The sequence below is a fragment of the Pseudorasbora parva genome, chromosome 6 (assembly GCF_024679245.1).
Source record: "Pseudorasbora parva isolate DD20220531a chromosome 6, ASM2467924v1, whole genome shotgun sequence".
Lineage (NCBI taxonomy): Eukaryota > Metazoa > Chordata > Actinopteri > Cypriniformes > Gobionidae > Pseudorasbora > Pseudorasbora parva.
Window position 1 is genome coordinate 15,381,984 of NC_090177.1, and position 27,213 is coordinate 15,409,196.

The window sequence follows — 27,213 nt, forward strand, 5'->3', positions numbered from 1 at the left end:
TAACTTATCATGATAGCAAAATGATCTCAAGACAAATGCTTCCTTTAAGTTTCATCAAGGGTTTAAGAACAGAAAACACAAAGTGCTGTTAGAAACTTCACTTAGCACCTTAATCTTTGTGTCTCTGCAACGTCTGTCAGCGGAGTGCGTTTTCTCACCCAAGAATAATATCATCCAGATAATATTAATGTTTTTCTCAACATGAAAATGTGAAAATATAAACATGATAACCATATACCGATGCGAGTGTATAGGTTATGTAACGTTCTGCAACTGGAGCAGTTTTATTAGCGTTTTTTTCTGCTCCCTCTGCTTGTGCTTATAATGCTTTTGTTCTTTAGGCACACATGTTGTTTAATGTTTTAACTGAAAGAAAACCCTTAGATGTCACATAAGACTGTTGTGATACCTTTCTATCAGAACCAGCATTAACTTATTGAACAATTTGAGCTAAAGTAGCTCATCTGTTTGATCGGACCACATGGACCAGCCTTCGCTCCGTGCATCAATGAGCCTTGGCCACCCTGTCGCCAGTTGACCACCACTGTTCCTTCCTTGGACCACTTTTAATAGATACTGACCCCTGTAGACCAGGAACACTCCAAAAGAGCTGCAGTTTTGGAGATACACTGACCAAGTCATAGCCATTACAATTTGGCCGTTGTCAAACTTGCTCAAATCCTTACGCTTACCCATTTTTCCTGTTTCTAGCATCAACTTTGAGGACAAAATGGTCACTTGCTGCCCAATATATCCCACCCACGAACAGGTGCCGTGATGAAGAGATAATCAGTGTTATTAATAACCCGTATATAACACATCTCCTGCGTGAGCACCAAGGATCAATGTGCTTGTAACATATGCACTACGGCTGTGATGCTGTTCATTTTCATTTCAGAAATAAATATGACTCTTCACTACACACATATACCATAATACATACAGATTCTATAAACCTAGCAAAGCTACTTATGTTAATAGTCTGTACACCAAATCAAATCAACACCTGGCAGCTTTTATGCTTCCAATTTTTTCTCTCATACACTAGAACTACACAATGTTCTCTTATTTTAAGAGACTAAAAACATTGACTACTATTTCAGATTTAAATACTGTAATAATGTACCAGAAAAACACATTTTACTATACCAATTAGCACCGAAGACCCCTTGGGCGTTGTATTGAGATTTTGCAGAAATTAAGACAAAGATATTGTGCTGAAGAGTTTTTCCGCCATCTAGTGTCAAACAACTGAATTCACACCATTTTACTATATGCACTGAATCATCTTCAAAGAAAATAAATCAAAAGGTAAAGATGCCAAGAAAGTACTAGAGTAACACTAAAATACAGTTCAGGAGAATGTAAAAATGTATAGATTATAGTCAAATAAATGAATGTACTGAATCAAATCATTGCTCCCCCTGTTTAGAGAACAGGAAGTGAGCCCGCCCAGCCTCCATTCACACACAAGTGTGAAGCTTTGTGCAATGATGTCACACCATCGCAGATACACTCAAAAACCAGATTTAAAAAACATCTGACGCAAAATCAGATACGAGTGGTTGGAAAAGGATCAGAGTCCTTTATCACAAAGAGATAAGCCAGGCATTGAAGCACTCCGATTATTTTAGCATCTCTCATGCATAAGTAACAACCGAGCTAGAGGAGCAGGCGGGCAGCTCGGCGGCGAGCGTGAAGCGGTGTTAATGAGACGAGCTTTTTAATGGAACTGTGGAAAGAGTGTGCCAAATGCAAATGCAACTTATCACCTCTCCCCGCCAACAGGCCAGGGAAAGGCATTAAAGCATTTAAGAGCAAAGAAATTACCCACAATCCTCCCCTCTCCCTCTCCATTTATCCACCCCTCTCTACATAATTTTTTATTTATCTTGTGAAGGCTTGTCATGTACAGTGAGAGCTCATGGGGGGCATTGCACAGACCCTGGCAGATGGATGGAGGAAGTAAGGCAAGAGATGAACAGACAGTGAATGGTGCTTTTCACAGAAAGAGTGTTACTGTAGTCTGAGTGGGAGCACAGGGGCGGAGGTGACATATTACTGCACTTTAATATATTTGTACTACCCTCTTTCAGGAAGACAATGGCTACATCTGAAAGCGCGTACTATGTGAGTAGGTACTACATTTGAATTTGAACGAACTTCGCAACCGTGCTACATCCACCGTGTTGTTGTTATCATGTGACCCACAATCTGGCCGTTGTGTGAGTTTTTCATACAGCACATTCATAAAAATGGTTTAAAAGCATTTGCATGAATAAACTCGTGATCATATAATGTAACAGTCAGGGGATTACAGAAAATAAATATTTACCAGTGGAGTCTTCTCTCGTTTCTAACATGGTTTCTACTAATGATGCTTGATTCAACTTCCCGCGCCCTGCGCAGATATCAACAGCGCAACTAGGTTGCCAGGTCGAGCCCACAAAGGGTTTGAAATTTGTGCAATGGGTCGATTGTATGAGTCGCCGTTTCATACAAGATCTGGCAACTGAACAACCTTGGAATAACACATTTGTGATTATTCAAAGAACGAGGTTTGGGCCATACAAATTACGGGAGATTTCCGGGAGAAATTACAAAACGGGAGGGGGGCGGGAGATGGGTGTGAAATACGGGAGACTCCCGGCAAAAACAGGAGTGTTGACAGGTATGTCATGGGATAGTAAAGTGTCCATCATATGCAGACTTCAGAATCTCGCCGGAAGTAGTAGGTCATCAGTGTACTTTTTGCCCACTGTTTTTCGAATACTTTAAATTCGGACATACTACTCTGTTGGCGTACTGTTTTTCGCATACTATATACAGGGAGCGCAGAATTATTAGGCAAGTTGTATTTTTGAGTATTAATTTTATTATTGAACAACAACCATGTTCTCAATGAACACAAAAAACTCATTAATATCAAAGCTGAATATTTTTGGAAGTTTTAGTTTTTAGTTTTAGCTATTTTAGGGGGATATCTGTGTGTGCAGGTGACTATTACTGTGCATAATTATTAGGCAACTTAACAAAAAACAAATTTATACCCATTTCAATTATTTATTTTTACCAGTGAAACCAATATAACATCTCAACATTCACAAATATACATTTCTGACATTCAAAAACCAAACAAAAACAAATCAGTGACCAATATAGCCACCTTTCTTTGCAAGGACACTCAAAAGCCTGCCATCCATGGATTCTGTCAGTGTTTTGATCTGTTCACCATCAACATTGCGTGCAGCAGCAACCACAGCCTCCCAGACACTGTTCAGAGAGGTGTACTGTTTTCCCTCCTTGTAAATCGCACATTTGATGATGGACCACAGGGAAGACTATGCAGTTTTTTACATTTGATACTGTTAAATAGACCTACAATAGCTCAAGTATAAAGCACTGTTTATTTGTCGCTTTCTTATAGTAGTTGTCATATTGTTTGTAATTTGCAGTTTTCCTTTTTTTAAACCAAAGATAAAATTAAATATCTATATTGTAATTTTAAAATTACATTTAAAAATATGAAATGACTCATATCATGAAATAAGAGTATTCACATCAGGGAGACAAAAAAGCAACAAAAAAGAAACTAACGCAAAGCTTGTCAAACACTGGGCTGAATATGAACAAAAAAAAACTATTACCTAAAAAAAAAAAAACACTTCAATGTGAATGATTCCATAGGAATGTTGTTGCGATATCAATCTTGTGAGAACAAGCTTTACCTTACTTAAACTCAAAGCTATTACCATCAAGAGCATAACAAGCCTGCCGTAGTGAATAGGGTTATAGGAATACAATACGTTGTTTTCATTTTTAAGTCATGTCGATGTTTACACGGTGTAAATAGCGCTCCTCTTCAAATGTTTATTGCCTTGGACTATTACACTGTAACTCTATGTTAGCTAAAGCACTGTAAATGTGTGCACTACACATGCTCAAATAAGCCAGGACAACAGCTGCAACTCCGCCGATAACCTGAAAAAGCCCTTTGAAATGCCTGGTGATCAATTATATCCTACAACAACTGACTACATTGTCTCTATTCACAAGGCAAAAATCATGCCACTCAGATCATCTTTCAACATTCCATGGTGTACTTCTGCGGTCGATATTTTAACATTTTTTTCCAATAAACAGATAAAGCAATTCCTCCTCATATTGCTGAGCTGACATCTCACCACGGTTTATGTTGAACAAGAGGGGTCTCCAGCGATCGGGGCATTATTGATAATCATGAATATTTAGAGCGGCAGACCTTGATGTTGCGCTCTGAAACACACCAGCAGAACAGAGAGGAGTCGCCATGTCACAGCTTCATTCTGATTAATGATAAGACTTCTCATTACATCTACATCACACAGAGCCACTGCATGCGGCTTATAATTCACATACAGGGTGTAAAACTGATGGGTCGCAGGTTTGTTCTTTTAGGGCAATAGACCCGCAGAGAAAAGAAACAATAAATGGAAATAATAACATTCCACTAACCATAAAAAAGTGCATTTATGGAATAGCAAAATAAAAAGGCTTTTCAGCTTTCTCATGGCAGCAGAAAACCTGTAATCTCTTTTGTTCCAGAATATTTTTTTGTTGTTAAATACAATCCAATCAAACTGTCATCATCTGTCACATTGAAATATAATATTTGACCAAGAGCTTGTCCAATGTGTTAGGATGGTGAAATGAACTACTGCTGTTGTTTATGTGAAAGGAACGGTACTTTATGTTACGGTACTTTACTTTATAACGGTACTAATGAATAGTAAAGGCTAGTTTACTACAACAAAAAAAAACATAATTCGAACTTGTATGATTTCCCTTCTCCTGTGAAAAACAAGATATACACTGAGTGTGAATGGTGACCACGGCGCTCAAGCAAAAAAATGTAACTGATAACATAAATGTTGGTCTGTTCATTACACAAACCTATTGTGAGCTTCATTTCAAGTGTCCTGAAGCCATATGAACTACTTTTGTGGTTGTATTGTCTTTTTGGAGCTTGAAAGTCCCTGGTCACCAATCTACTTTCATTGTATAGAAAAGAGCAGCTTGGACATTCTGCTAAATTTGTCCAAGTTCTTCTACGTTCATACATTTGGAACAACATGGATTCAATAATTAAATGATCAATCAATCTTTTAGTGAATGTTTTACATTTTGTTAAAATTGTGTTCATATCCAAACATTATTGTTAGTGTTAAATAAATATAAAACCTCCTGCAGTTAGTGCTCAGTGCTGTGGCACTCGCGCGGTGACTCACTCATTATATTGAACAGACACGTTCAGTTTTTAATTGTATAGTGTCTTCTCCAACTCAGTCACAGTAATCAAGTTGGTGGCTTTGGGAATGGCCTCACAGGGCTGTGAAGCATTCTGGGACTTGTAATCTTTCATCCCCATGAGACAAAAATACATTTTGGGCCCTATTTTAACGATCTGAAACGCAAGTGTCAAACCGCGAAGCGCAAGTAACTTTGTGGGCGGGTCTCGGCGCTGTTGCTATTTTCCCGGCGAATAAATGGCTCTTGCGCCCGACACAAATCTAAAATGGGTTGATCTGAAGTAGCTTTATTATTCATAGGTGTGGTTTGGGCGTAACTTGAATAAACCAATCAGAGCGTCATCCAACATTCCCTTTAAAAGCAGGTGCGCAAGTTCCATTATGGATTGCTATTATTATGGTGTATTTACCAGGCGCACGCCAGGAGCGGTTCACAGCCGACGTGACTGATGTTCTTGTAAGAGCAGTGAAAGACAGAGAAGTTGTGTTGTATGGGGATGGGAGAAACCCACCCGAAATAGCGTCGGTTAAACAGTTTTTTCAGTTTTTCAGTCGATTGTTTTTCCTGGTTCTTGACGGACAAACCAATTTGTCAGATGTCCTTATATACATATATTTCTTGCCACTATTGGGCAAACAGGTCTGATCCTTAATTACTACAATTAGCCTGAATAATTTGTAAGCTAGATTTATGCCTATTTTTTCACATCTTCGTGGCACACCACAATGATTTCCGTCATCTCATGTGTTAACATTTTTTTAATGTAACAATTTATGATTTGCAAAAATAACTGTTGCATCTGTGTAGATTACATGAGCAAAGTGTATGCGCGTCGTGCACGCTATACATTATGGTCAAGCATGCGCCCTTAAAGGACAACTCTGGTGAGAAATGAACCTAGCGGTAATTAACAGATGGTTACAGAGTAGATCGTTCTCTGGGATGCGTTTTCATGGAACTCGAATGTAAAGAGTTTTACCTTTAAAAACAGATTAGCTTATAACACTAGTCTATGGGGCACAGAGTAGTGAAATTAAATCGCTAGTTAATACCACTAACAAGGCTAAAAATAGCCTCACACTAACACAGTAGCATAATGAGGGTACCTACATGCAAACCAAAGCATTGAGAACTTTGATAGAGTACAAACAGTTTAATAAGAAGACAGTTTATAAACATAGTGCATTACGCGTTCACGGACAGGCGCCATCTTGGAAAACAGTCTCGACTCATCGAGCGACGAGAGCTCTGCTAAGTGATGAACTGTGACTTTGAATCTCATATGGTCCGTTGTTTCCAGAAGAAAACACTGAACACAACAGAGAAAATAAATAAATAAATAAATGTCCATGTTATTACATTTCACAAACTTAATTCCTATCGACCAGCTCACTTAGAACAGCACTCGTAGATCGATTCACCGAGACTGTTTTTCGAGATGGCGCCTGTCCGTGAACGCGTAAGGCACTATGTTTACAACGTATCTTCTTATTAAACTGTTTGTACACTTACAAAGTTCTCAATGTTTCGGTTTGCATGTAAGGACCCTCATTATGCTACCGTGTTAGTGTGAGGCTATTTTGAGCCTTGTTAGTGGTATTAACTAGCGATTTAATTTTACCACCCTGTGTCTACCCTGTGCCCCATAGACTAGTGTTATAAGCTAATCTGTTTTTAGAGATAAAACTCTTTTCATTCGATTTTCAAGAAAACGCATCCCAGAGAATGATCTACTCTGTAACCATCTGTTAATTACCCCTAGGTTCATTTCTCACCGGAGTTGTCCTTTAAAGTAGCATAATGAACAACGAGCAACGCGCCACTGACTTAAGGCTAGGTTTTTTTTGGTCAGTGGCGCAATTGTTTAATGGAACAGTTAAATAGCACCAGGGATTGTTTGCACCGGAACACGCCTCCTTTTTTGTGCTGATCGCCCAGGAAGCGCAAGTTCATTCAATAGTTTAGCTACGTGCTTCGGTGGAGGGAACAGCGTGCTTTGCGCGGGTGCAATGAATGACACATGCGTCGGTGTACAAAGTCAATTGCGCTGGGTGCAAGATAGGGCCCTTTCTGTCTTTTCTCAGTCTAGAAAGCACCAAATTCTAAAATAATTTCACATTTCTACTACATTGATGACCCAGTTTAAATACAGATCCATCTTCCCAGCACTGAAGTACCCCTTTAAATACCCCTTTTATATTTTTAGTTAAACTTTAGTTTATGCTAAACATAAATATATATACACTGTAAAATGGTTGGTTTTTGTTGGTTTAACTCAAATTTTTAATTTCAATAAACTCAAAATTTTAAGGCAACCAGGTTACTTACTTTTTTGAGTTGATACAATGAAGGAAATTTGTTAAATAAATAGAAACTCAAAATATTATTGTATCTGAACCACATAAAAAATGTTTATAAATCATGCACTATTTGGTATGTTTCACTGCGTCATCAGAAATAAAACACACACAATTACCCAATATGCTTACAAAATCTTTTAATAATCTTTTAATAAAGGTTGTCGAATCTCAAAAAAAAGGTTATTGTTTTAACTCAAAATTTTAATTTCAATGAATTCAAAATTAAGGCAACCAGGTAACTTTTTTTCTAAATCATTTTTTACAATGTATATATTTTTTTAAAAATAATGGCAAAAGCACTAAAAAATTACTAAAACTTAAAGATGTGCACAGTGTGTAGTACCTGTTGACAGAAATGCAATATAATATACATAACTATGTTTTCAGTGGAGTATAAAGTCCTTACATAAGCTATAAGCATATACACCTCGGGTCCCCTTACAGTGAAATCGCAATTTTGCGCCGTCTTGTTTCTACAGTAGCCCTAAACGGACAAACTTCTCTACAGAGCTCTAGTCAGTCTCTGCTCACTCCAACAACGACATTTTTTCCCCGTGCCGGCCCCCATAGCTTCCCTGTGTGCTCCGAAAGGGAGGGTGAACGTTTTGTTATTGCGATTCACAACCTCACCACTAGTAGATAGCGCTTAAATGTACACACTGCACCTTTAAAACTGAAATAAAAATATAAAAATAAAGGCTAATTCAAAATATTAACTACACTAGTACACAGGGCTTTACATTAACACCCGCCTGCTATTTGCGGGTGGATTTAAGCTGTGGCGTGTAACAGTCACTCCCACTAGCCACTTTGGCGGGTTGAATTTTAGCGTAGTTTTCTCAAAAGAAAACTGTTATAATCGTGTTCTGCATTATAACCAATCATGCATGATTCTGTTGAGTTTATGAATGCAATGTCTAATAATCTGAGGCATTCAGATGAGTCATGAACGCATGAGTCAGATGTACGTGCGATGTACATAGGGGATTCATTCCTCATACAATGATTGACTGTTTTTGTTCAATTTCAATATTGATAAAAGTTTCAAACAAAGATCACATCAGAACCATAGAATATCTGATGTGACTGGCATGAAGTTGGCTTGACGTTGGACATTTGCGAATTTAGGAACCATCTCTAAAGTTACATATGACATTGATATACACATTTCTAACTTCATAGCATTTGAAGAGAATGACTTACAGTCATGAAACCAACGGTAAAGTGTTCATGTGGGTGTCAGGTATGATGCAAAACTTTTAGATTTTTATTATTTAATTAAATAAACTGTCAAATTCACTAACCTTTCACACAAAATATGCATTTTACCAGGCTACTGTATGGGCTCATACCCAAAATATGCTAGATTTAAATATGCATAGGTGATAGAACACTGGCGAAAACATTGCTTAATGAGAATAAATTATATGTACACCAACAACACCAAAAGAATTTAGTCAAGCAACTGTTAGTGTTTATCTGTCTAGATTAAGGAGTTTTACACACAACCTAATCAGAGCTAAATAGGCCTATTTGGTGACCTGTCATGAACAAAAACATTAATGTCAAGCCCTGCTAGTAAATAAATAATAATTAAATAAAAAAGCAATGTCGTGAAATAAAACCAGTTTAGAACAACGGGTGTAAAGAGAACAAATCCATACTGAACTCCACACAAACATCCAAATCACAGCTTTGTGGTGACATCTGGGCATGTTCATACTTCTGCTAATAAGACAGTGTAGTTCAGAGAGAAAGAGAGATGTTCAGGGATGAATAGGAGGATTGAGCCATAATTACTTTGACAACCTGCCTCCACACACACACACACGTTTACACTTCAAAGCTTGAGCCCAGGGGAAACTTTTCTATTAAGTGTCCAGAACATGTCAGGGCTCCGATAAGACACACCAATAAGATGTACCACAGGATCCTCGGGCATGGGCCGACATGTGTAACATCACACACACACACACACACACACACACACACACACACACACACACACACACACACACACACACACACACACACACACACACACACACACACACACACACACACACACACACACACACACACACACACACACACACACACACACACACACACACACACACACACACACACACACACACACAGTTTTTCAGACCACTGTCTGCAAGAACACGACCAGTGTGATGCGTAACTCTTACAGACTAGATAAGGTGGCCCCTCTAGGGGGACACAATCCCTACAGGACCTGAATAACTGGATGAGAAAAAGTGGAAGATGGGACAAATGAAATCAAAGAAGCCAATTTCACCCATCAAGAGAACAGAAGCATGTTTCTCAGACAGGGACTTGACCAGGCTTTGTCTTCCTTGCCTGTGGGACTCTGGTAAAAACTGGTCAATTAAGGGAGATAAGAATAAAAGCTATTAAGTTTCCCTTTTTTAACTATATTTATTTATTGTAGAATTTTGAGCTAGCTTGGCTGTTTGAACACAGATAAATGTTTGATAAAGCTAAGAAAGCAATAAGCCACAAAAAGCTACGTGTTAAATTGATGGTAAAATGACTGTGATTGTAAAAAATAAGTTGCTTTTGGAATGTATAAAACAGCTGTAACTGCAATTAAACAGTTAATTAATTAATATATACATACATATTTTTTATTATAATTATTAATATAGATATATTTTATCAAAATAAAATTGCTGTTGCAACTTGGCAAACTGATATAGGATTTTGGGTCTCAGATGTCTTTTTTTAGTCATTCATATGGTTTCAAATCAGAATTTAGTCTATATTAGAATTTTGATTCAATTTTATTGAATGCTAACTAAGGGTGCTCCGATCCGATCGTCAATCACAGGAAGCAGTACCTGCCGATACAATCACTGATACTATTTGAAGCACTCTCTTTACTGTAGAATTATTTATAGGGATGCTCCAATCAGGATTTTTACAGTTATTGAAATCACATGAATATATATTCAATATTTCAATATATATACAATATATACCCAGTCGTAGCATCAACTGTACAGTTCAAAAGTTTGTGATCTGTAAAAAAAAAAAATGCTAAAAAAAAGGTTTATTTTGCTCTGTAAAAAAAAAAAAATACAAAATACAGTAAAACCTGTAATATTGTGAAATATCCTAACAATTTTGTATGTGAATAAATGCTGTCAATCACTTAAAAATGTTTTTACTAGATTCATTGCATTGTTTTCTATGATTAATCGCAATTAAATCACAATTAAACACACTTAATTTTTTAATATGAATGTTTATAAATTTGAATATTGTATAATGTAATTTCACATGTAGAAACAACATTAAGACTGTAGCCATATATTTTATATACTTGTTTAATCTTATCTTTTATGAATAACTTTTATGAATAATCTTTTATGTGTCACTTTTGATCAATGCATCATTGCTGAATAAAAGTATCAATTTCATTAAAAAATATATATTAAAAAAATCTTACTGATTGCAAACTTTTCAACTTTTGTACAACTACTTACAGTAGTTGAACAGTAACACTACTAACATTAAAAAGCCTTACCATGGTACACGTAAAAAAAGGTATCACCATGGGGTGCCATATGTGAAAACCAGATGATATGATACACATGATAATATTGGAACGACGTTTTCTGCCAAACTGCCCTTAAATTCAACTCCTGATAACAACTGACAAAGAAAAATCGAACATTATGGACAGCATTTACATCGCCTGTGTGTTTGTATGCGTCATTATCCTTCTGTCCTGAAGTGTTGTGCTGTGCTGTGCTGAAGTGTTTGTAGAAGAGTCTCACCAGCTGTTTGGCTCTCTCAGACTCCTGCCGCGTCTGTACTCGCTCTCTCTGCACCGCTCGAGTGATGTCCTGCCGTGCTGCCTCTCTCTCCTTGCGCGCGATCCGAGCCAACTCCTCCTGTATAATGGCCTGCTGCTGCTCATACCTGTTCAAGCACACACACACACACACAGCTTTATTTGCATGCCTGTTGCCAAACCATGATTCACTCACTGCAGTTCTTAAACCGACCACTGAGAGTCAGTGTTTTGTCCTTTGTTCTTATGCTTTTTTCAACTATGATTCACACTTGAATAGAATCCAGGAAAGTATGAGTCCCCTTCTAATTTACAGTGCTATCCTCTTGTGGGAACTACTAGTACTCATATTTATGAGCATTTCTTTAGACATTTGCCATTAACACTCATATTGTCAGTTTACAAGCATAATAAAGGATACATAAATCATAAATGTGAAAATGCAAGTTGAATTTTAAAATGTCAGCTTCACACGTAATTCAGGAAGTTGGAAAGACTCCTCAGAGCTCAAATTAAATGTGTGTCATGTGGGTCTGTGTTTAGCAATAATATTGCTGTATCAAACCAGAGGTGGACAAAGTACACAATTTCATTACTTGAGTAAGTAACAGTAAAACTGGTTAAATATTACTCCGTTACAAGTGAAAGTTGTAAAAACTGATTTTTACTTAAGTAAAAGTAAAGTATTATTTGTTTTCAGAAGTACTTAAGAATCAAAGGTAAATTTCCTTTTCTATGTCAACACATTATTTTATTATCGTTGTATGCACATTGTGCCATCATGGTTTAAGCCAGTCAGTGATGTTCCATCCGACATACAAGCATATGAATAAATTAAACTCATTTAAATACTTGTATAAAAGTTACAAAACCCTTTACAAAGCTGCTGTCACTTTAAGGCTGAATGCACGGATCCAATACACTGATACACATCTGATATTCTCCAACTGTTTACCTTCACTTAAGACATAATACATTTTGTTTATGTGATTACTTGCTAAAAAATGAATATTTTGACATCCGTCTTCTTCCATTTCGCTATTATAGATCAATGTTCAAAAAATGCTGGGAAATCATTGCACTTCACGTGACCCTACAAGAGTGATTACTGAAAGGATTTCAGCAAAACCCCAAACACCTTTTAAAGAAGAAAAAAAATCATCCATTGACTTTCAAAACTGCTACAGAAACGACCTTGACAGAAATGCAAGTGTTAAAATGTATTAATGTTTTATTAATTAAATTAATGTTAGAGTTAAAAAAAAGTTTCCAGAAAAAAAATACTCAAGAAAAGTACAGATACTCAAAAAGCGTACTTAAAATCAGTACACAAGTAAATGTACTTAGTTACTGTCCACCTCTGCTGTTCTGAGATGTTAATATATTGTTGATATATAAACAGTTTTTCAGTCCAAAATCCTGTCTTGGTGTGCAATGCCAAAAACTAGACTAGAGCAGGGGTTTAAAACCTTTCAAACGCAACAGACAATTTAAAAGGCAACAATATATTTTAATTTAAAAACATTTTCATTTAAATTGATATGCTATACCAATTTTGATGAGATGTATGCTATTGTGTATGAGATGTATATAATTATTTCATATTCTAGATTTATATTCTTGTAATTCTACTTTGGTTTAATATAATTCTCATTTAATGAATTTAATATAATTATTTATTTTTATTGTAATATTTTTATTATTTATTTATTATTTTAATTTATACACAGTTTTTCTCCAAACTTTTCCAAGGACCCCCTTGGGCACTCTCAGTTTGAAAACCCCCAGACTAGCTTACCTCTTTCTGAGCTCCTCTTTAGTATCAGGAAAAGTCGTCCTGGCCTGTGTTTTTGGAGGTTGTGGATTGTCAGATGTGCTGGACGTTTGAGCCTGCTGACCTGCAATGTTATAGAAAAACGAAAATAATTATCGCTAACATGCATTACAAATTAAATATCTCAATAACTGCATCTCATAAGCACACAGCCAGGCATATAAACTGCAAACATTTATGGACATACCATAAAAAATATATCATACCTAGGTTTTCTTTATTGTTGGCAGGTGGTCTTGGATCAGCACTGACATTCCTCATGCGCTGTAGGACGTCTTCAGACAGCTAAGAACAAGAATGTATAAAAAAAAGACTGACTCATAATTTAGGCTAGTATCGTTCTGGGTTTTTTTCTTTTCTTTTTTTTCTATCTATAGCCTGACAAAAAACAATGCATAGCACTTGTAGTTCTACTTTTTTAATTTGTCGTTTTTAAAGCTTAATCATTCCTTTTGGGGAATCATTGCAGATTTGTAAACACACAATCATTAATAAGTGTCAGTATTTTACTAGCGACATTGAATAAATGATTCAATGACTAACACAACACTATAGCTGTCAGACGATTAATCGCGATTAATAGCATCCAAAATAAAAGTTTTTGTTTGCATAATATATGTGTGTACTGTGAATATTGTGTTACACACACGCATGTATATATTTAAGAAATAATTTACTTATTGTAATATTTTATTTTTATATAAATAGTATATACTATATTTATATAAATTATATTCTATATAAATATGTATTTTTCCTAAATATATACACATGCATGTGTGTGTGTGTATAATTTATATATATGCATAAAAAATAACACAATTATATTCTGTAAACAAAAACTTGCTAAAAGATTACCCACGCATAACGTCCATAGTATTATATATACACCTGCCCTTAGTTTCAGTTACACTTCTGCACACCTGAGGAGCCACTGGAATAGTAAGGAATCCGTCCAACACAACTTCTAAAGCAGAAGACTGGACTGCCATTAACAATAGCTCATCTGTCAATCACACGCGGAACGCAGACACTCGTCTATTTGTGAAATCTGACCGATACAACATTGTGGCCTGTTTTTACCATCTCGTCCAGTTCATTTAAGGACGTTCGGCTAACCCTATAGCAATTTCACGCAACAAAGTCCAGCGACACCAAACATAATCGAACATAACCAGTATGACTTGAAGGTAATAAAAATGGGATGGTGTATTACCTTCACTCCACGCAGAATCCTCACCCTGTCATCCTCATCTAGGCCGAAAGAAACTCTCCTGGCCGTGCTTTCTCCGGATCCCATCGCTTTTTGTAAGCTTCGTTAATGGATCTTTAGCAAAAGATAAACATGCGTATCCTTTAACTAAAATGAACACAACACATTTCTTAAATACGCCGATATGTTTGACAGATTCACATCTTACCGTTGGGAAGTGGCAGTTTGTAAAGGCAGTATTCTAAAACGCTATTGGCGAATGATATTACAATGAGCCAATTAAATGTCAGTATATATCGGCGACTGGAGAAAGGGCTTCTGGGAGTTATAGTCCATAAGACTCTGCGCTTATTTAGGCTACTCAAAAACCATTAGAGGGGTCTAATGTACTTAACAAAAAAACTATTATGAAAACAAGTAACTTAATCCAATACACATTGTTATATGATTAAAAACTGTGCTTCTCCAGTTATGAATCAAATAGCCAAATTCCTAAAGCCCAAGAGGTTAAAAGATTTTTATTTTTTTTTTAATCAGTATAATTAGTATAGTGGGTAAGATGTTTTAAAACCCTTCAAAAACATTATATGGATAAACACAAAATAGTGTTTTATCTTGGAATATAATTTTGGCTAAAAAAAACAATGAACTAGGCTACATGATCTGATGGCTTGATAGCAACTGGAATCTATATAGGTGAAAATGCATTATTTTTATTTCAATATTAACTGCTTTTTTAATCATATGAAAAGAGCTTTCTAAAAAGACCCATACAAGATAAATAACATCAATGTTGGCTACTTGTATTCTGGAAAAATTAATTTGGTAAAGTTAAATAGTAGATTCCTCTACAATGTATGTTGTTCGAGATAAAAGGGAGCAATGATATATTATTAGCCTATTTTTAACACCTATAACACAATATTCATGCAATCGGAAAAAGAAATCTTTAGAAATCTCTTTCAGGTATTGATTTATTCTCAAATGCCATCATACTCCACACACAAGGCATCTTAAGCAAGTACTGTACATATAATAACATTCCCTGTTTTACAGACAAATCACAAGAAAAAATGTTTCTATGAAGCAAAAGACAGACTTGAATGACAGAAAGCTGCACACTAACTTTTGTGACAAGGTGAACAGTGTGCACAGTAATCAATTTCCTTAACTTTAATTATAGCGCAAATATTAATAGTAAGAATATTGAAAGAGGTCTGTCCGTTATGCAGAACCGATTTCCATTGAGAATGTCCCAAAACTCCCATCTCCAATGTGGCACTGATGCAGAATAATCACAGGACTAACTTCTATGACCATGCATGTTCCCTTTAATTCAACAGCAGAATTATAATACAGTGCCTCAGGTAATTACAGTGCCATCAAGGCATTTCGGTCTAATGGCTAAATGTCTGGCACAACACCATGCATTTAATTAAATATTTCAAAGACTTCTTTGTAGGAAAATTATTTGAAAATGACTTAAAATAATTATTAAACATGATACCATCACTGTTAGACAGAGAGCGCCACAGTAGGACTGTCCCAGAGAAAGTAAAATGAGGCAGGGATGACAGGGATGAAACATTGTAACAGCTTCAGTGGACAATGATTGTGAATTGAGTACAGAAAATGAAGGGCTTGTGAACCATTATGATTGGGTGAGATTGCACGGGGGCGTGTCTATGAGTCATTGACTGACATGTTCTCCACTTTGTTCTCTATATCAGCGTCACCACCCTGTTGTTTCTTCTTCTTCCCTCCTTCATGCTGTTTCTTCTGCTTCTTGGTTACCTCCTGGTCAATAGGGGCTGGCTTCACAAACTTGATTATTTCTGTTAAACCTGAGTAAATAAACCACAATATTGAGATCTTATAATCAGAGGAAACATGACAAACATACATTAAACAGCCATCTAAAAAGATTCACTCATAGCTTACATATCCAGGCTACGACTAGTGGGGTCCGATTCCTAAACAAATATGACTCTTCTGAATCTATTTTTTATAGTGAATCAAAAACATATACAGGTCCTTCTCAAAAAAATAGCATATGTGATAAAAGTTCATTATTTTCGATAATGTAATGATAAAAATTAAACTTTCCTATATTTTAGATTCATTGCGCACCAACTGAAACATTTCAGGTCTTTTATTGTTTTAATACTGATGATTTTGGCATACAGCTCACGAAAACCCAAAATTCCTATCTCAAAAAATTAGCATATCATGAAAAGGTTCTCTAAACGAGCTATTAACCTAATCATCTGAATCAACTAATTAACTCTAAACACCTGCAAAAGTTTCCTGAGGCTTTTAAAAACTCCCAGCCTGGTTCATTACTTAAAACCGCAATAATGGGTAAGACTGCCGACCCGACTGCTGTCCAGAAGGCCATCATTGACACCCTCAAGCGAGAGGGTAAGACACAGAAAGAAATTTCTGAACATATAGGCTGTTCCCAGAGTGCTGTATCAAGGCACCTCAGTGGTAGTGATGGCGAAGTGAAGCTTTCTGAACCAGTGAAGCTTTCAGCACAGTTGTATCAGAAAAAGTTTCATTACTCGAAGCTTTTCAAGTCAGAGCTCAACGAGGACCTCTGCTGGTGAAAGTGAGGGAAAGCGCTGTGTCGCAAAATGTTTTGCAACCGACGCATTATCTAGAAGCAAAAAGTGAATTAATGGATTGATTCATAAATTAATCAATATATTATATATGACATTATATGACACAATCTGTTCCATTGCATACTCCTAGTAACTTAAACCAATAAAGATATGATTTTTGTATTGTGAATGTGAACATTTTTCCTATTTGTAAACAAATAAAACTCAAGAATAAAGGAAGTATGCTAAATAAATGAATGCACACAAGGAAAAACACACACTTTCACATGATTATAGAAGGATAAGCCTATAATTGTCTCTAATGTATGAAGTCATAGGCTAGTGCGGATTAAATAAATAGATAAATATATGCGGCAGAACAAAAGCCAAATAAATGATAAACTTTATTGGGCGAAATCAAATGAAAGTGTTCCCACATTTCAGAACGCCCTCTCTTTGCAACAGGGTCCATAACAAACTCGCGCAATACAAAAAACCCGCTCAATGCAACGCAATACACCTCACAGGCACGCCCTGTGTCGCGCATTCTTAAACCTTTCCGAATCAGTCACGTGGGTGTTTGTGAAACGAAGCTTCGGACGTCATTGGTCACGTGGTTTTGATAGAACGAATCAAGCATCGATACAAAGCTTCACAGAAAATAGTTTCATTTTTTTGACACACGCTTCGGAGCTTTGGTGTCACTGTTAACATCACTACTCAGTGGGAAGTCTGTTTTTTGCCACACTTTTTCCCTCCCACACTGCACAACGAGAAGAGGTGACCGGACCCTGAGGAAGATTGTGGAGAAGGACCGATTCCAGAGTCTGGAGTAGAAACATCCAGAGCCACCGTGCACAGGCGTGTGCAGGAAATGGGCTACAGGTGCCGCATTCCCCAGGTCAAGCCACTTTGGGCTACAGAGAAACAGCACTGGACTGTTGCTCAGTGGTCCAAAATACTTTTTTCGGATGAAAGCAAATTTTGCATGTCATTCGGAAATCAAGGTGCCAGAGTCTGGAGGAAGACTGGGGAGAAGGAAATGCCAAAATGCCTGAAGTCCAGTGTCAAGTACCCACAGTCAGTGATGGTCTGGGATGCCATGTCAGCTGCTGGTGTTGGTCCACTGTGTTTTATCAAGGGCAGGGTCAATGCAGCTAGCTATCAGGAGATTTTGGAGCACTTCATGCTTCCATCTGCTGGAAAGCTTTATGGAGATGAAGATTTTGTTTTTCAGCTTGACCTGGCACCTGCTCACAGTGCCAAAACCACTGGTAAATGGTTTACTGACCATGGTATTACTGTGCTCAATTGGCCTGCCAACTCTCCTGACCTGAACCCCATAGAGAATCTGTGGGATATTGTGAAGAGAAAGTTGAGAGACACAAGACCCAACACTCTGGATGAGCTTAAGGCCGCTATCGGAGCATCCTGGGCCTCCATAACACCTCAGCAGTGCCACAGGCTGATCGCCTCCATGCCACGCCGCATTGAAGCAGTCATTTCTGCAAAAGGATTCCCGACCAAGTATTGAGTGCATAACTGAACATAATTATTTGAAGGTTGACTTTTTTTGTATTAAAAACACTTTACTTTTATTGGTCGGATGAAATATGCTAATTCTTTGAGATAGGAATTTTGGGTTTTCATTAGCTGTATGCCAAAATCATCAGTATTAAAACAATAAAATACCTGAAATATTTCAGTTGGTGTGCAATGAATCTAAAATATATGAAAGTTTAATTTTTATCATTACATTATGGAAAATAATGAACTTTTATCACATATGCTAATTTTTTTAGAGGGACCTGTAGTACGATAAGTGTTGTCCAATTCCTGAACGGTTGACTCTTATCAATCGGTGCTTTATAACAAATCAACAACACGCAGCACGACCAGTGCTGCTTTATTCCCCAAAAAATGACTATTATGAAACATGCAGTGCAACCAGTGTTGCCTGACTCCTGAATAAATGACTCCTACGAGTCGTTTTTTATGGTCAATCATAAACAGAGTATGACAAGTGCTGTCAGTTTCCCAACAAACTCTTTTGAGTCTGTTCTATTTTTGAAAATCTAAAACAGAGGGTGACCAGTGTTGCCCAATTCCCCAAAAAAAACTTGTTTTCTTATAGTGAATTGGTTCTTTATAGTAGGCAAATTCAAGGTAAACTGATCCATACTCAGAGGTGCTCACCTGGAGGCATGAATGCCTTGAGAGGTTCAGGAACAATAATCCCTTCCTCTGTCTGGAAATTCTCCAGGATAGCACAGATTACGCGAGTGGTTGCGCACATGGTCGCATTTAGCATGTGCACAAATTCAGCCTTTAAAAAAACAGAACAATGGTCAATCAAACCAACCTCAAATGGGAAATACAGATTAACCAACATCTTTTCTCAGAACAACGGAGTAGCACTGCACCTTGTCCATCATTTTCTTAGTCTGCCCGTAGCGAATGCGCAAGCGGCGAGCCTGGTAATCTGTGCAGTTTGAGCATGACACAAGCTCTCTAAAAGCCTGGGATCCCGGGAACCAAGCCTCTAAATCCAGCTTTTTACTAGCTGCGTGGTTCAAAGCGCCTGTGAAATAAAAGCAAACAATTCATTTAAAGCTGTTTTATGGGAAACTGAGAAAAGCTCTCACTGTTTTCCAACAAATGGTTTATTAGCTTATTAGTTCCACTGGTGCTCTCGATGGAATAAAATGGGCAATGCGAACAAACCTGACACAATGTTGACGATGCGGTAGGGGATTCCTAACGACTTATAAAACTCTTCAGCAGTTCCAATCATCTCATCAAACATCTCCCAGGACTTGCCGTCATGAGGGGAGGCGTACACGAACTGCTCAATCTGGAAAAGCGATGGAAGGTGTTTGTATTCAAAGAGACTGTGATTTCATACTTGAAAAATGTTGTTATTTAACAAGATACTTCTAATTAGAACCAGATTTTTTTCAAGACCTTTACTTACTGCAAAATTTGATTGTGGTCTATTTGTTGTGATGAAATAATATAGTCATCTAAAATAAATATTCCACTGTTCACTCATTATTTTCATGATAGAATTGCTCGGACCTTCTCAAACTGATGGACCCTGAAGATCCCTCGTGTGTCTCTGCCGTGAGAGCCCACTTCCTGTCTGAAGCAGGTGGACAGGCCGGCATAGCGGATGGGGAGATCCTCTGGCTTCAGCCACTCATCTCTCAGGAAAGCTGCAATTGGCTGCTCCGATGTGGCAATCAAATACTTTTCGTCTACTGTGTTGTCGTCAGACTTTTCGCTTCCCTTCCCGATCACCTAAACAAATAAATTACATTAAATGCTTTGTTTATGTAGATCAAGTTTGGTTAGTTGCATTAAGTAGTTCTATCATGATAATGTCAATTTTTATGGAACTAATGTAAATATAGTATATAAATCAAAAATATTTTAAAAACACAGGGCTCCAGACTTTGCCCAACTGATAAGAGCAGTCATTTCTGTTTCATATTTTCGCAACATCAAATGGGAACGGAATCGCAAGTGAAATTAAACCACTCTAGTTGTTTAAGCTGTGCTCATGCGCTGCGCAGACCACTTATCAGCTCGGAGCAGAACAGAAGCTCAGAACATGATCACTTGCAGGTGATCTCCATGACGTGACAAAGTTACTACAAAGCACTTGGAGATCCAGTAAGAAAACATTTTAATTTGCCACAAAATTGCTAACATCATAGCGAGATCTAGTCGAAAGTGCTGAAATTCGGAGTGGAATTCTGTTATAAACCACAAATATCAGATCAAAGAGTGCTGACGTGGAAACAAGGAGAGACAAGGGGCTTCACACTTTTTCCAAGATTTCAAAGCTCTAAATATGATCCTATTTTAATTTTAGTTTTTAATGTGATCATTTGTTTACTACACAGAGTTTAAAGATTTATGCCATTTCTACTACCCATTAATGGAAAAGGATAAGAAGTCACAGTCACATGCAAAGCAAAAACTTTTCTTCAAATTGTGCCTGAATTACAACAACAACAAAAAAACGATTAAAGAGTGCTCCTTTTTATTATCACTGAAGCTATCTGTTAGTTCAGTATGAGATTATAAAAGGGCAATGATACATTTAATAAGAGTAGAATATAGGGATGTCACGGTACCAAAATGTTAGTAGTTGATACCAATACCATAAAAATTTGGCAGTAATCATTATAAGTAAATAATACATAAACATTATGCTATTTAAAATTAAACATTGTTCAAGTGTTGTAAGTCGCTTTGGATAAAAGTGTCTGCTAAATGCATAAATGTTGTTTAAAGATCAAGTGAAAAATAAGCAACCATCTAGGCATAATTATTATTAGTAGAGGCATATTATTATTACACAGAGACGTAGCAAATCGTAGCAGCTTAATATATACTGTAAATTTCTTCACGTTACACCGAACCTTTATTTGACCGGTTATTTTTTGTGTGTGTGTGTGTGTGTGTTTGTGTGTGTGTGTGTGTGTGTGTCATTCACACAGAACAGCAGAACATGCAGGAGAACTATTTAAATAGTATTTAGTATTTTTAACTTGTGACATCCCTAGTAGGATATTTACCTTTTCCCTATAAAAAATTGTTTTTTGCATGTTACTGTTATTAATAAAAGTTTAGTGCTTCACTGTTAAATTTCAATTCAACAAACATGTAATATTATTTTATGATTAAATTAACTTTGATCAATTTTCCCCCAGCGCCAGCATCTGGCACCGGTTCTATTGCTCTCAAGTTAGTCTGGAGCCCTGATATATAAATAATAATGGATGAGACATTACAAGAGAAAAGGGCTATATGAAAAAACAAGGGTTGTGATCAGGCATTTAGGACGCACATTAATATAAGAAAAGCCTTCCAGCGCTGGTGAGACCTGAAGTGAGAAAGCCTGAAAATGGATGCAGAGGATCGTTGTTTTTGCTCCGTACATGAGTAAGACTGGTTTTGCAGTGTTTCACAGAACCAAGATATGTTCCTTTTTGTGTTCTTCCTTGTTGTTCGTTAGTTATCTTTGTTTATTTTTTGCAAATAATTCATTTGTGTTACTTCATGATAGAGAGATTCAAACTTGCATTGCGTGTTTGTGCATTTTGGAGGCAGAGCAATGAAGGAAGGGGTGTGAAGGAAGAAATCCCTTACTGTACCTCTAAAACATGGTTTAATTTAGTGGATAAAAATAACAAAATACATTAAAAGGTGAAAAAGTATGAAGTAATAGATTAAGGACAAACCTTATAGAGCTCCTCGTCAAACTGGCTGAGCTGAGCGACCTCCTGCATGACTTCTTTCCTCATGAAGAAGGGTGTGTATAGCATGGTGTAGTTCTTGCTGTACAGGATCCGCAGTGCGTAGTTAATTAAAGCCTGCTCCAAGAACACTAGAGGCCCCTGAAATACCACAAAGCCAGGAAATTGAAAAATGGGTGCTTAGTGCTTTCGGGCTTTTTTATTTCAAAGAACTGACATCAGAACGAATGTTTCCCACATGCTCAGAATTGAAATGTTCAGATGTGGTTTACATGGAAACAGTGCCGTTTTACTTCAGTTCCCCCGCTTGCTCAGCTTGACAATCCACAAATATTTAATTTTAAGACAACAAACCTTTAGGAAGTATCCTCTGCTTCCAGCCACAATGGCTCCCTTTTCCCCTTCGTATCCATCCACCATGACAACCAGGTCCACGTGAGAGTACTTCTTCTGCACGGTGCAGTCCCCCCAGGTGCGTTCCACCTTATTATCAGCATCCTGAGGATAAGAAACAACTCCTTACCTTAGGGCGTTTACACGACAACATTTTACTAAAAACAGATGACAACTTTGTCAAAACAATCCACATTCACACTAGCATGCAAGACCAGAAGTTGGCGATGTCACTGTCAAGAAACACCCCATGAACACGCGATACGCACGTGTGAACATATAATACCCATACACATGACTTTACCGTTTATAAAAATTCCCATTGTTTGTTTTCATGGAGATGGTAAAGGCATAATTTTCAAAAACCTTGCACTTTGAAACCCATACCCATTTTCAAAAGCCTATGTTTTTAGGCCCCAAAATGTATTATTCTTATTAGTCCAACAAAATACTAGAGCGTGACTTTGTTTTGTCCATGCAGTGCATCTCTACAAAGGTTTGCAGGACTGACCTAGTGCATATAAAGACACCCACTGTGATCGACGACTAAAACTCACCTCATCGTTGCTGATGGGCACAGAGGGATGCAGGAGGTTGCCGATCTCTCTCAGGTATTCAAAGCGCTCCGCCTCCAGCTTTAGACGATCACTGTCTGTCTTCAGCACAGCCTCTTCCACCAGTAACCGCACCTTCTTAATCTGAGTCACTGTGAGGGGCTGCCAGACACAGGATGGAGAATTAGTGCTCACAGATGGGTTGCTTGTGGATCATTGTTTGATGGGTATCCATATCAACACTTCAGCTCAAAAAAATCTACAAAAAAATATTAGGCAGCAAAAACTGTTTTTAACATTTATAATCAGAAATGTTTATTGGGAACCAAATCAGCATTTTTCTGACGGATCATGTGACACTGAAGACTGGATATTCATATATTATACAAAAAAATATATATTTATACATGTAATATTTCACAATATTACTCTTTAATGTTATTTTTGATTAAATAAATGCAGCATGGTGGGCATAAGATACTTCTTTTAAAAACTCATAGTAAATTTGACATTTTTTATGAGAATTATACAATATTGCTCGACTCACTGATAATGTTTCTCCAGTGAGAGCTTCTAGATTCTGAGCCTCTTCTGGAAGAGTGTCGTCATCACCAACTGGCTCTTTCTTCTGCAAAAAACATCACAAGACCAGCAAGCAGAACATTATTATTATTACTCAACGATAACAGATCAAAACAAATATATGATGACAGCTGCTTTACGTACCTTCATCTTTTCCCCGATGGCTTTGCTGCACAGATTCTTGGCCTTGTTTAGGTTATCTGCAGTGAAGCGACCTGGAGGCATAAAAAAAAAAATCTAACATCAATGCATATCACTGATATACTTGCAAATGGTCGGGCAAGAGTAATCCTACAGTTTTGTAAATTTTACTAATATTTGAATTTTGAATTACAACAACTAAGAAAATGTGTACAGAATTCAAGAGAACTGAATTTATGTACAGTAGATGTATTTCTCATAATATCATGAGTAATTTTTACAGTACATTGTATCAGCATATTTTCACAGAACTAAAATAAGGACTACAATACAATGCAATAAAGTAATTTTATTTAATCCAGCAAGATGAAACTTAAATAAAATTCTTAGAAATGCTGCCTTGACAACTGAAATAAAATAAGTTCAAAATTAAAATGAAAACACTATATACCGACCGTATACACTAATTCAAAATATTCAGATGCTAATATATAAATAACTGTAAATCCAGCAAAAATGGAAGATGCTGATGATTTATACATATTTGTGTTTTAAATATATATCATTTCATTTCATTTTAAATTGAGAATTGGAGGGAGGCTTAAATTAATTGTAAAGTATTCCTTTCACTTTGTCAAAATAATATTTCTTAATAGTGAAAATCATTCTTCATGATTTTGCCATGGACATGTTCTTGTCAGCTTTAATAGATATCACCCAAAAGCATAATAAGTGGTATCTAAAGAATGAAGCAGTTAATAGATAGATTACTTGCTCCTACGTGATTTATGTTTAAAGGAAAAATTCAACCAAAAATGAAAATGATCCTATAATTTGGAGGATGGCTTGAGAGTAAGTAAACTATTCCTTTATTACGTTAAGTTGCGATAGTATTTTTTCCCCCTATTGTGATATATAATATTCAAGTGAAACATCTTCTCGAAAAAGAGAAAATGTAGCGTTGATTTTTTATTTTTATGTACTTGATTTTGTTCATCGGAACTCATTGGATCCTTGGACGGTTGTGGTTTGTTATTGGTCGATCTCATATGTGAGTGACAGGTTGTCCCGCCCTCACGCCAGTAAACATGTCATCGGAGTAGAGATGTCGCTGCAAGTGGGAAGGGAATTGTATTTTTATTAAAGATTGTGAGATCATTTGTAATAAATTGCAATATTCCAAAAAGAAAATAAGAATTGTCCATTTTGATTTCATGGTGACTAAAGCCACCCTAAGTCCTTAGTCCGGATAACCACACCGAGCTTAAATATCTTAATAGTGAGACTTTTAGATTGATTAAAGGAATAGAGAATGACATTCCTAATACTTTCACTTTAGCTGCATAAGTAAGAACATGATGAACAAGCAGACAACAGCACTGACAGTCAGCAGCTCCTCCTCCTCTGACATTGAGATTGCATCAGATCCAGCCGGCTGATGCTGCGACACGTTTAAACAACACATACTCATACCTCTCATCCTCGAAAAACACCCGATATAATTATAAATTAATCTAAATATCAGATATTAGTTTTATTAACCGAAGTAAACCATGTTAATCACACTGACAGGTGGGTTTACCTATTACTGCCAATGCTAAATGCTACTCCAGTACACCGGTAATGCAGGTCCTGCACGTTTCTACCCATTTAAGTTTGATTTTATTAAGTGTTATAGCACAAGCAGTGTGTGTTTCCAATTGTAAAGTATTAATGTGCATTAAAAGACATTTTATACTTGTCACAATCTGTTCTCATTTACAGTCTGCCATGTGTTTCATTATTAGCTTTAGCGTTAGCCGTTACTCACATTTCCTCCATTCTGTATCCGCCCGGGCGAGTTTATCCACCAAAGACACATCCTTGAACCGTTTCCTCTGGGTTTCCCGCACAAGTTCAGGATCGCCGCCTTTGTCGGTGCGAAACAGGTCTAAATCGAGCACCATGATGCCTGTGGACGCGTTGTGCAGTGCGGATGAATGAAGGAAAGGAATATGGAAAGTATGGAGGAATAAGGAGGGGAGGCGCTAGAGAGCAGCTGCTTATGCATAATAATTATTATGCTGTGGCGAAGTACCGAATCGAAGGATGAGCTAATTAATATTAATTACTTTAAATTGAGCAGCCACGCGTAAGCTAATTCATAATAAGCTGCTGCTTTTATTTTCTAAAGTTCAAAGCAAAGAGAGATTTATTTTAAAGAAATAGCTTTTTAAGGACTAACGTTACAACAAAGAGGGACTACACAAGCTTCCTTCCAGGTAAGTGACATCACTAACCCTGAAATTTACATAAACCATGCCCTCTGGAACAAAGGTGGCATTATCATGACTTGAAGATAATAAACTCCACATCAGCTACAAAATCATCAACTTACCCACCCAGGGCTTGACATAAACGCTTGTCTGGGACAAGTGGATTTCTTAAAGGGACAAGTGAAAGAGAATTTTACTTGCCCGACGGACAAGAGTCTGATTAAAACGGCAATAACAAAAAAACTAAACAAAAAAAAACGAACAAACGAACGAATCACCAAAATGCAAGAATGCTTCTGCATTGATTTAGTGTAACACGAGCACCGCTCACATAGAGAAATTGCAGTAAACATTCAAAATTCATCATTCTTGAATCTTGATGAATCAGTCGTTTGAATGAATCGTTTGAATAAATGACTCAATGACTCACTCATCGAAGGTATCATGAACTGGCTTTTCTTTTTTTATACTGTTGTCTGAGGTCAACTAATGATGTTCGTGTGGTTTTTACATTCAAAAACATCATAACTAATAAGAAATAGGCTATTTTCTACACTGGTTTTGAGGCTGTCTCCTGAACGCTGGGTTTTGATGGGACGTGCCGAAATAAAGACTTGGAAGTAAACGACCACAAAAAGGTTTGCATATTTAATAAGCTTCAGCTCCGCTGTCATATCTATGCCCCTATCAGTTCACATGAGGGAGAGATTATTTTGAAAGCGGCAACTGCAAATATTGTCTTGACCACATCACTCGTAAAAGTCTTTATCAAGCAAACACAATGATTTATTTCTCATCCACCCGTGATTGATTGGAACATTATTTCTGTATTACATAGCACGATCGGTCAATATAAATGCAAACACACACACGTGCGCAACCAGATCAAGAAA

The 27,213-nt window shown here is 36.9% G+C and overlaps 2 protein-coding genes across 4 annotated transcripts in view; both read right to left on the reverse strand.

Annotated features, from left to right (window-relative positions):
* Positions 1-14,858, reverse strand: part of chchd6a (coiled-coil-helix-coiled-coil-helix domain containing 6a) — a 110,500-nt gene extending 95,642 nt beyond the window's left edge. Inside the window, exons 1-5 of one of the 3 annotated variants that reach the window (XM_067445764.1) lie at positions 14,731-14,858; positions 14,526-14,636; positions 13,516-13,594; positions 13,274-13,373; positions 11,459-11,603 (exon numbers count right to left, since the gene is read on the reverse strand). In XM_067445764.1, the coding sequence (XP_067301865.1) occupies positions 11,459-11,603; positions 13,274-13,373; positions 13,516-13,594; positions 14,526-14,609 (408 nt within the window). In that variant the 5' untranslated portion in view covers positions 14,610-14,636; positions 14,731-14,858. The other 2 variants (XM_067445765.1, XM_067445766.1) reach the window with 2 other exon arrangements.
* Positions 14,859-15,478: 620 nt separating this feature from the next.
* On the reverse strand, positions 15,479-26,092 carry sars1 (seryl-tRNA synthetase 1). The gene is made up of 11 exons (XM_067445767.1): positions 25,876-26,092; positions 24,069-24,139; positions 23,890-23,970; positions 23,346-23,504; positions 22,750-22,893; positions 22,381-22,536; positions 20,207-20,428; positions 19,853-19,982; positions 19,552-19,709; positions 19,325-19,454; positions 15,479-16,366 (listed from the first exon to the last, which is right to left on the reverse strand). Exons 1-11 carry the CDS (start codon positions 26,009-26,011, stop codon positions 16,206-16,208), a joined length of 1,548 nt encoding a protein of 515 aa, XP_067301868.1. The 5' UTR covers positions 26,012-26,092; the 3' UTR covers positions 15,479-16,205.
* Positions 26,093-27,213: the final 1,121 nt, after the last annotated feature.